General features: G+C 44.0%; 1 protein-coding gene across 1 annotated transcript in view; it reads right to left on the reverse strand.

Moving 5' to 3' along the window:
* LOC311058223 (echinoderm microtubule-associated protein-like 6) overlaps positions 1–11,287 on the reverse strand; it is a gene marked incomplete at both ends in the record, with an annotated part of 35,895 nt that overhangs the window by 4,250 nt on the left and 20,358 nt on the right. Inside the window, 15 exons of the mRNA XM_084075588.1 lie at positions 587–690; positions 1,038–1,200; positions 1,739–1,911; positions 2,812–3,000; positions 3,422–3,536; positions 4,103–4,260; positions 4,953–5,161; positions 5,290–5,463; positions 5,530–5,640; positions 6,764–6,893; positions 7,011–7,089; positions 8,206–8,329; positions 8,677–8,950; positions 10,214–10,390; positions 10,932–11,020. Of these exons, the coding sequence (XP_083931714.1) occupies positions 587–690; positions 1,038–1,200; positions 1,739–1,911; positions 2,812–3,000; positions 3,422–3,536; positions 4,103–4,260; positions 4,953–5,161; positions 5,290–5,463; positions 5,530–5,640; positions 6,764–6,893; positions 7,011–7,089; positions 8,206–8,329; positions 8,677–8,950; positions 10,214–10,390; positions 10,932–11,020 (2,269 nt within the window). The remainder of the gene's footprint in view (positions 1–586; positions 691–1,037; positions 1,201–1,738; positions 1,912–2,811; positions 3,001–3,421; positions 3,537–4,102; positions 4,261–4,952; positions 5,162–5,289; positions 5,464–5,529; positions 5,641–6,763; positions 6,894–7,010; positions 7,090–8,205; positions 8,330–8,676; positions 8,951–10,213; positions 10,391–10,931; positions 11,021–11,287) is intronic.

Consider the following 11,287-nt stretch of genomic DNA (forward strand, 5'->3'; position numbering starts at 1 on the left):
TATTCTTTACTTCATTCTCTCAACTTTATTTCTCTGTGTGATTTCCTGTGATTTCTGTGTGCAGCAATCACACACAGGTGTGACTGCAGGCAGAGCCTAAGAACATTTCATGAATCTGACTCGACTTCTCTTAGGAATTCACTTAGGAAGAAATTTAAGAAGACAACTTACGAATTTATTGCTGAATGAGGCCCATTGAGTCTAAAAGGATAACACCAAAAAAGTCCTGGGGACTTGTTTCCATTGTGGTCCTATGTATTCAATTCATCAACGTAGCATAAACATTTTACACAATAATACATGTCATCAACAAATACAAAACACTATATACAGAGGAGAAAAGGGAAAAACGGCGGCATGTGAACGGGAATTTACATTTACCTCCCCTTGTATGTGTGCGTGTCTGTGCGTGTGTGTGTGCGTGAGTGTGTGCATGCGTGTGTGTGTGTGTGTGTGTGTGTGTGTGTGTGTGTGTGTGTGTGTGTGGGTGTGGGTGTGGGTGTGGGTGTGTGTGTGTGTGTGTGTGTGTGTGTGGGTGTGGGTGTGTGTGTGTGTGTGTGTGTGTGTGTGTGTGTGTGTGTATTACCTGGTCCAGGAAGCCCAGGTGATTGTGTCTATAACTGTCTGATCGGTCACCATCTTCCCTGATGGAATCTCATGAACTTGACGCTCATAGGTTCCTGTAGAAACCTGCACACACACACACACACACACACACACACACACACACACACACACACACACACACACACACACACACACACACACACACACACACACACACACACACACACAGATCTACAAGCTCAGCCGATCTACAAGCTCACAACGCGTCACATCGGCTATTTTCAAAATTGTTGTACTTTTACTTTTGGTACTTTAAGTATATTTTGATGCCAATACCTTTCTACTTTTACTCATTTAACATTTTGAACACAGGCATTTTACTTATTTTAGAGTATTTTTATATCGTCGTATTGCTACTTTTACTTCAGTAAAATATCTGAGTACTTCTTCCACCACTGGTATTTGTGTACCTGGATGTACTTGCTGTCAGCAGAGAAGTCCATGGAGATGATGAAACTGGGGATGTGTCGACAGTAAGCCAGCCTGTTCAGACTGTTGCCAGGCGACAGGTCATACAGGTCCACGGTACACTCCATAGATCCCACGGCCAGGTAGGACTTGTCTGGACTGAACCTACATGCACGCGCGCACACACACACACACACACACACACACACACACACACACACACACACACACACACACACACACACACACACACACACACACACACACACACACACACACACACACACAGATAAATACCAACACTTGTGTGTGTGACATCAGACCAGAGCTTGATCAGCAAGAGAGAGAAGAGAGTTTTGGTCACATTTGTCTAAAAAAGGCTGTTTTGCGTGAAGTGACACATTGTTCAGCGCAATAACCACGGTACATGCTTCTATACCACACTGCATCGCGGTGTTAAACCGGTACATGTGCTGTACCACAGTGATTCTCAAACTTTTTCATTTCAAGGATCTCCACGGACCCCCATTTGATACCAATTATTTTTCTCTGGGACCCCCAAACTACATTGTAAAAACCTCTGTGTTAATTTAACTCTGAGAGAGTACACATGGAACCAAATTGACCCATTCATTTGGTTCCATGTGCACACTCTCAGAGTTACAGACCCGTAATCGTCCACGTTGAGAACCAGCCGCAGTACCGTATGTCCTGGATGGGGGCGCCGCGGTCCCGCCTCTTGCCGCAGATCTTCAGGGAGGCGGTGAAGAGAAGGACAAACTCTCCGTTGGTCATGCCCACCGCCACCATCTCTCCATCCTCACTGTAGCACACACACCTCGCTGCATGACCCAGAGACAACTTGTTACACAGCTTCTGGAGAGAGAGAGAGAGAGAGAGAGAGAGAGAGAGAGTCTCTGAAACTACAACAACCAAATCAACCAAACAATATCAAATATGACAAAACAAACAAGAGAGATGACAAGATACTAATAACAAACACAACAACAGAACACAAGTCAAGTATTATACTCCTGGCAAGCATAAATAATGGATAATGGATTGAAAATATATAGTTATTCTAAATTATAAACATGTACATGTACTCTCATAATAAGAAGCACATTTCTAAACAAATCAAAAGATGAAATGGAACGAATATTTGCAGGTAGGTTAGTCCAATCAGAAGGAGCTTTGAACATAAAGGCTTTCTTGGCTAATGTTTTTGAAACTGTAGGAACAGTAAAAAGGAGTTGAAAGAAGAATATGGAAGAATATGGAGCCATAAATAGTTTTAGATATTGCAGATAAATAAAATGAATACATTTAAAACATAAATTGTAACCAGTGGCGTTGTCTTCTTACAATGGGAGAGAGCAATTTCAGATTGTCATTAACAAATTAAAAAACAATGATTTGTTGTGAAAGGACATCCAAGAATAAATCTGCATAGTTTGTCTGCAACTGTATTGAGAGGAATAAGATTTGTTTTGGATGCACAAAATAAACAACATCTGCATAATCCATTATTGGTAAGATGAGTTGTAGTAAAAGCTTCTTTCTAACAGAAAAAGTAAGACAGTTTCTGGAATGGTAGAGAATACCCATACTAAGATCAATTTTCCTCACAATATTATCAATATGGCACTTAAATGATAATTTGCATTTGCATTTGCATTTGCATTTGCATGCGGTGGCATCATGGCTGGCTGTGATGGCAGTGTACGTGTGCATATGTGTGCATGTGCGTGTGTGTGTATGTGCGTGTGTGTGTACCTTGTGGTCCAGGTCCCAGATGCGTACAGTAGCGTCATCACTGGCTGTGATGGCAGTGTGTGTGGAGGGATGGACGCTCAGGCCCCACAGCTGTCCCTCTGCATGTCCATCCATCACCACGTTGCACGCTGCGTTCTTCTCCCCCACCTCCATGATCTCCCCGTCTTTGGTGCCCACCAAGATCTTACCCTGAGAGTGAGAGAGAGAGAGAGAGAATGAGAGAGAGAGAGAGAGACACAGGATGGGAACCACTGCGCTATGGCACTTAGATCGGGTCCGTCGGCCAATTGGTGACCTTCTGATTTTACAGCCACCCAGTAGCAAATAAACACAACTACAAAACTAAAACCCCCAAAAAAGGCATTTCAACCCAATCAAAAATCGGCGATCAAAAAACGGCGAAAGTGGCCGTTTTCAAGATGTTTTGGCCATTATCTCTGGAACAGAAGGTCCAATTTGCTCAGTTCAAAGCTTGTTGGATGCGTGACTTTGAGGACATTAAGCACGCTATACCTTTTCGGGTTATTTGTTTTTTTTAGGGGAGGCGAGATATTAGTTGGGCAGACAACCGCCTGCCCTGCCTCTACAGTGGGTACGCCACTGCACTAACCTTTCCTCTGCAGACAGAGCGAACACACTCCACTGGTCTTCCAGTGTCCAACTGAAAGGCTCTGCAGCGCGTCATCTCCTGGTCCCACAGCTTCACCGCTCCACCCTCCTTAGTCCTGACATAATATACACAGTGTTCAAAAATGTTCAAAAATAGCCAATCTACAAGCTCACGTCACAAGGTCAGCAATTCTTTTACATAATTTTAATAGGGCTAAAGTGGTTATTAAAATAAAGTTCAGTTTATGTGTTAATGTTACAATCAAAAAGTGATCTGTGTTTATTTGTTCTCAAATAGAAACTTAAATTAAAAAAAAAGTTAAAAAGTTGATTTCATGATTTTGCACTTTTTTATTTATTTTTTAAAACAAAATATGGGTAGATGGGTGGTCTAGGGCAGTGGTTCCCAAACTGGGGAACCACCCTACATCATTTTGCGTTGCCTGGTGTTGTGAGCTTGTAGATATTATCACAATATTTATCTGTGGATCCGAGTCAAACTAAATGTAATGCCTCAACTCCTACAATTGGGGGGTCCGCAGTTCAAATATGATTATTCTGGGGGGTCCTCAGTTCAATTATGATTATTTTCGGGGGGTTGCGGCCCGAACAGTTTGAAAACCACTGGTCTAATCTCGGATCATAAATCTGCTGCACTGACGCTGCAGCTGACGAGACTCACGGCCGCTCCTTGCCCCCGGTGACGATGAGGCCGTCTCTCAGCGTAGTGTACATGCTGAACACTGGACCTGTGTGGGCCTTGGCCACTACCCGCTGAAGACCATGGTCCCTCCATACGTACACATCCCCGCTTATAGAGCCTGTAAATGTTAGGTTGTTCTACACACACACACCCACCCACACACACACACACACACAAGTGTGTGCGCACACACACACACACACATACGCACACGTACGTACGTACGCACACACACACACACACACACACACACGCATGCACGCACGCACGCACACACACACACACACACACACACACACACACACACACACACACACACACACACACACACACACACACACACACACACACATGCGTACATATGCACACACGCGTCCCAAGACCATTAGGGTTTTATGGATGATGCATCTGAACATCAATGTACAATCTACAATTTCATCAATAGAACATGTATTCTATTGCAAGTTTGACCCATTGAAATACTCTTTAAACGTCTAAAAATGATCCGTCGTGGCGACTGAGAACTTGAATCCATGTGGATGGCAGAACTCGAGAACAAAAACAATACATTGTGCTCAATTGGTAATTGCCCGACCGGGCAGGTCAAACAGGTTTCACTTGCCGCACATTTGTTTTTTAGTTTTTTCATTTTTACTTACATTGGGCATTCGGGCACCAGTTAAATCGGACCCTGATTGTGGTATTAATCATTTTATTTAACCACTTGAACCCTCTTTGTCCATGTAAAGTGGGCTAAGACTAGAAGGTTTAAGGGGTTTAGTAAAACATACTGTATGAGTAGCCTACTTCTTCCACCACTGAAACTTACAGCACCAAAGGCGACAGACAGCATGGTCTGAATCCTGGCGTCTTCGACGGAAGCCACGGTCCCTCTCCTGTACACCAGAGAGCCTCCCGCCAGGGTCCAGAACCTCACGTGTTTGATCCCCACCGACACAAACTGGCTGTCTGAGTCTGGCCGGAACTCCACCACAAACACCCTGTCTGGGTGGCCCCCTCTACTGCCCGCCTTACTGCCTGGAGAGAGAGAGAGAGAGAGAGAGAGAGAGAGAGAGTGGGTCCTACTCCTCCCTCATATACCCAGACAGTGAATGCATGTGACAAAAGAACAAACATAGACAAACAAACAAACTAATAACCCTTACCATCCTGCCACCTCCACACAGAGATGCTGTGGCCAGGCTCCACCCCCACAGACAGCAGTAGTTTCCCAGTAGCGCTGAAGTTAACGTAGCCCACGCCTTTAGCGTGAGGACAGCGCAGGACGGACAGGGTCTGCTTGCTGCCCGCGTCCCACACGTGGATGGACGGAGGGGTGCCTGACACACAGAAACACATTAGAGCAGCTAGGGGTCTTCATCATGTTTCAGGCCCAACACACACACACACAGTCCTACCTATCTGTCCGGTAGCGATGACATTTTTGTATTTGGGGTGTTGATTGACAGTCAGACACAGGATGTCGTCGGTGTGTTCCACATAGAAGCTCTGACACCCTGGTGGTGAAAAAACAACTACTAATAATGCAAAATAAAAAAATACACTGTTCCAAGTAAAAGGCCTGTATTCACCAACATTCACCGAAGCAGGGTCGTCAATGTGTCTGTACACAGACAAACGTATCCGTGGCAAGACTTCCTTGTCCATGGCAAATTTTAGATAATTTGTTTTTTACATAACATTATATTGTTCTTATTTTGATCATAAGACCCAATTCCTGAATGTCAGTCTCCAGGTTTTCCTCAGAATATGTATGACACTATGGCACACAGGAGTCCACTAGGACAGTGGTTCTCAAACTTTTTATTTTCAAGGACCCCATAACTCTGAGAGTTTACACATGGAACCAAAAAGATCTGTAGGGTCCATTTGGTTCTGTGGGAGCCAAGTTCGAATGTTGTGTTTAATTTTAATAACTGCTTATTTTTGTGATTTGTACTTTTGCCTAAACAGTTCATGTATATCGAAGTATATGATTGTTAAATAAGCTAAGTTAAAAAGGTTTAAATAAGTTAACAATTTGTTTAATTCATGATGAGGTTCTTTAGGTTAAAAACAATGGTGTTACTGTAGCTTTAAGAAGAGAGCTCAGGGTGTGTAACTGAGAATTTAATTGACCATTGCTAACACCTGAGTGTGCCCAGGGCAGTGCTGATTGAGATTTCTATCACATGTGTGTGCAGGGCCGTGCCGATTCAGTTGCCGATTCAGTTGACAAGGTCAGAGCTACACAGTGTTTTGACCGTAGTATATTTTTGAGTTTTAAGACTTGTTTTAGATCACATTTTTTGGAATAAATCTTTTTGTGATTCTTTTTACATCGGAGTCCTTTGACGTTTTTCTGCTCAAGGGAATATACACAGTATAGAAACGTGCTGCTGAAATTCAACCACTCACAGCTTCCATTTGTGCACTCTCAGAGTTTCAGACCAGTAATGGTAATTTAAGGCTATAGCTCTTTATGTGTTTGTAATATTATTGTCCACTCATTTTGTATGTCCATGGCACCAAAGTAAAAGCACAGCGTGTGTGTGTGTGTGTGTGTGTGTGTGTGTGTGTGTGTGTGTGTGTGTGTGTGTGTGTGTGTGTGTGTGTGTGTGCGTGCGTGCGTGCGTGTACCTGTGCTGAGGCTGTGGACGACAGCCGTAGCGGCTGTGTGGTAAATGATGTCGGCCCCGTCGTTAAGGTAGTGCAGGTTGTTGCGGCAATCGTAACCACGGAAACCAAACACATGGTCCAACGTCAAGTCCTGGAGAGGAGAGGAGAGGAGAGGAGAGGAGATAAACACTAAATGCTGCTTCTCCATGGAGAGGAGTGCATGTGAATTACAAAATGCCAGATACAGAAAAAGCACAGACAGACAGACCTCCACCGGTTTCTTCTTCTTAGAGATGTTGTTTCTCTGCAGTTTGTCAGGCTGAGGGGGGATTCTGCTGACTGGAGGTCTAGAGCAGACAGACATACAGGTGAGGTCACCTCCTCACAGACAGCTCGACGGCAGCGTCCTCACCTCCCACATTCATATACAATCACCATTCACACACACATGGCGGAGGAAACCATGCAAGTCACCAACCTGCTCATCGGGAGCAATTAGGTGTTAAGACACTTCGACATCAACTCTGGGGGAGCACGGGATCGAACTGAACCTCTCGGTTCCCATCTGGCCGCTCTAACGGCCACTCTACCCCCTACATATTTATCACATGCATAATTATTTCCATGTCTATCTTCACAAAGCATTACTTTGTGATGTGCTGTCAGCTCAATAATCTCGGGCAATAACCTTATCTCCATATTTTAACTTTTTGTGTTTTTTCGTAAATAGATCGTCTACTTTTGCTATTTTGGCTAATTTGAATCCTGAAAAGTAACAGTTTTGGACGTATGAGGCTTCCACCTGACAGAGACGATACACATATTTATGATTATTGGAAATGATTGAGTCTTTGTGACAGAAACCAGCCGTTTGACGGCTGAACAGGCTAGTTCTCTGAATGAGACAGACATGCACAGCACAGCACATCGTCACAGTGCTTTCGTTTCCAGGATACTGTAAATACATGCCGGTCCCTTTGAAAACCATTCATCAGTTAGGGACACAGCCCCTAAAATAAAGAGTCTTCATAAATTGAATACACACGACCACATTACATTTATACTTACTTCATAATTCCCTGCCTCCAGAGGAAAGCGAGGTAAAACACAAGACACATAATTAAGACAGGTACCCAGACAGGTGTGTGTGTGTGTGTGTGTGTGTGTGTGTGTGTGTGTGTGTGTGTGTGTGTGTGTGTGTGTGTGTGTGGGTGGGGGGGGGGGTTGTCCAAGTGTAAGGCAAAACGGCCTGCAATCTCCTGCATTATAGGCAGTCGTTCTGTATCCACTATTTCCCCTGTGTTGGTAATATGGCAGATGGAAGTATATGACCTATATGTTGACCGTGAATGTGTTCGTGTTTGTTGTTTACATTTTTGTAGACTTATTACGTTATTTTGAGTACGTACCGTATGGCATAAGAAGCAACTGAAACATATTTGGGCCCATGTGTGCGTGTGTACCTGTCTTCTGTAGTGTCTGTGCGTTGTAGGTGTGGTTTGGTTCCAGTCATGTTTCTGATGCTGACAGCGCACATCTTACTGCTGTAATCTGCCCGCTTCTCCCCGGCAACATCACTGTCGTAACCTAAACACACACACGCAATCAGATTGATTTCAAACTGGGGCCATGAAAATGTAACATTTTCTTTATAATCAGATCAACAGTTGTGCTAGTCTGGTTTTAAAAACTCCTTTGGCGCCCACACTGGTGCCTGGTTCTGTTCAAGGTTTCTTCCCATGAAAGGTTTGTTTTTTCTTGCCATTGTCACCAAATGCTTTCCCGAGGAAGAAATGACGGTTCTCTCTACCATAAAGGGTCACGAAACAACCTTGCGAAATGTGTTGGAATGTTGAAAACAACTGGTTTGGGGATCACACACACACACACACACACACACACACACACACACACACACACACACACACACTCACCTCCATCCTCCTCCGTGTCGTCGTCCGAGTCCTCACTGTCTCCCGGGGTGGAGGGGCAGAGGGGAGAGGGCGTCGGCCTGTCGCCGCCCTCCTCGCGGTACGTAGGCGTCTCCCCCTCACTGTCAACGGCCGCGCCCCCCCGCTCCCTGCTCCAGATCATCAGGGCGGTGTCGGCCCCGCCCACCGACAACAGCATGGAGTCGTCGCTCGCCCAGCGCACGTTGGTCACGTGACAGCCGTGACCCGCGTAACGCTTGAACCTAGCATACTGACCCTGAGAGAGAGAGAGAGAGAGAGACAGACAGACAGACAGACAGACAGACAGACAGACAGACAGACAGACAGACAGACAGACAGAGAGGGGTCAAGGAGTGGTGGAGCTCCACTTCTTGACTGCATGTGACAAATATAAACACATGAGAAGAGAAGATTACTACCCTAAATTCACAAAAATAACAAAAACAAAGATACAGTTTGACTCTATACAGGCAATCCCCTACTTATTGGGTGAGAAAGCCGAAACGTCAAGGTTGGCAGCAGAATGTGTAGCAGCCTGTCACAAAATGAGGGACAACAGGTGAACACTAAGTCTAATAGACTAATGTAATTTTGCTTATGTTTGTCCTTATTATTTTGTTTGTCTTTGACATCAATCACACCGTAACATGTATTATACACCTTTATCTGCCGTGTGTGTGCATTTGATGTCGCAATATGAGAGTGTTTTCGAGCCGATCTTGTTGAGCTTGTAGAGTGGCTATTTTCAAAATGTTTGCCTCAACAATTTGGCCAATGTTTGACCAATTTTTATTGTATAGTTTGTTGATAACTTTTGACACTGTAATGGTCTCAAAAATGTAGGTATTAAAATGTCCATGGTGCTGAACAGACAGCTCCCATTAGATGTAGTGACTCTGTCCGTGGTGCTGAATGGATAGCTCCCTGTGTTAGATGTAGTGACACTGTCCATGGTTCTGAACAGATAGCTCCTTATTAGATGTAGTGACTCTGTCCATGGTGCTGAACTGGGCAGCAGCCAGTCTGCCTCTTTGACTGGTGCTGAACTGATAGCTCCACAGCATCAGTTTTCTTTTTATCACATTCAGAAACCCCTCCAAATTATTTGGCGACCCCTCTGGGGGTCGTGACTCCCAGGTTGAGAACCACTGGACAGCGGTATACATGTCATGTTGATTGTCATCACGAGTGTGACTCGTACGTCTTTCTGGCTCCGCTGCATTATATTAGTTATATTTGTCAATTGGTGTTGCAGCATATATGATGTTGAAAGACTATATTCAAGCGTCATGTCAAGCTTATTCTGCACCAGTAGCCTACCAACCTACCGACAGCGGAACATGTTCATTATGTTGTTTGTTGAAGAGTGTAGCTCTTGTCTCTGAACCAAATGGACACGTAAGGGCCATTTGGACCTGACACGACACGACTTAAATAATCTGTATGTTGAAACTATACAAATATAGGATTCTAGGTCAACAAATCAACAAACACGACACGACACTTCCTGGTGTCTCACCCTGACTGGATAGCTGAACAGCTTGAGGAAACCAAAGTCGTCCCCAGTAGCCAATAGCGTGGTGTCTTGTGTGAGCGACGTGGCGTTGACATCTGTGATGTCACTGTGTGTGGGCCAGATGCCCTCAACACTGGAGCCCAACACACACGTCCATGAACACCACTCTATCTTCTCCAACTGAAACGGGCGCATTACAATCTACTTATACCACAGTACAATTATAGTTAGAAGAACCCATAAATATTCATTACGCTTTTTATAACAATAATCATAACACATTTGACATACAACACTTGACATACAAGATCAAGTATCAAAGTATTGTAATGGGCTTACAACACTGCATAATTAAGAGTTATAAGCACTCATAAGTAGTTATTAATGCAATCACAACACATTACAAAGCCTCTTATGATGACATTATTTTGTTCTGGTCAAGTATCATAATACTTAATAGTTGCTGGTCACTCACTGGATTTTTCAATTGGCCAAGATCATCATTTTTATTATAATTATCATAGCTGTAATACATTATAATAATTATATAATGCATTATAATCTCTGTTATGATGCATTATACTGTGATTATAAATCCGCCACATACTTTTGTGTGGCGCTGTACTGTGATCAAGTAGGGCATTAATTTACAAAAAAAAACACGAAAAGTTAGATTATGGAGATAAGTGGTTTCTGCCTGACAGCAACATTATAAACTGACCTCAGAGCTGCAGATGGTGTGTCTTTTTCCTCTCGGAGCTTCAAAGAACAGAAGCTCATTGGCTCCAGTGTTCACCTGGAGCAATTTACCTGGACATACACACACACACACACACACACACACACACACACACACACACACACACACACACACACACACACACACACACACACACACACACACACACACAGGTTGCTTTTTCAACTGGTTAAAGTGCAGGTTTTTATAAAACCTGCAGTTTAACCAGTTGAAAAGGGGATTTTCCAATCCTGTTTGGATGACCATCCACAGGCACTCACGTTGAGCATTTGCAATGTGCAACGTGTTAAGTGGTCAGATGGGTGGGCCACGTACAT

This window comes from Gymnoscopelus microlampas (genome assembly GCF_963454915.1).
Source record: "Gymnoscopelus microlampas genome assembly, chromosome: 13".
In the NCBI taxonomy this organism is placed as follows: Eukaryota; Metazoa; Chordata; class Actinopteri; order Myctophiformes; family Myctophidae; genus Gymnoscopelus; species Gymnoscopelus microlampas.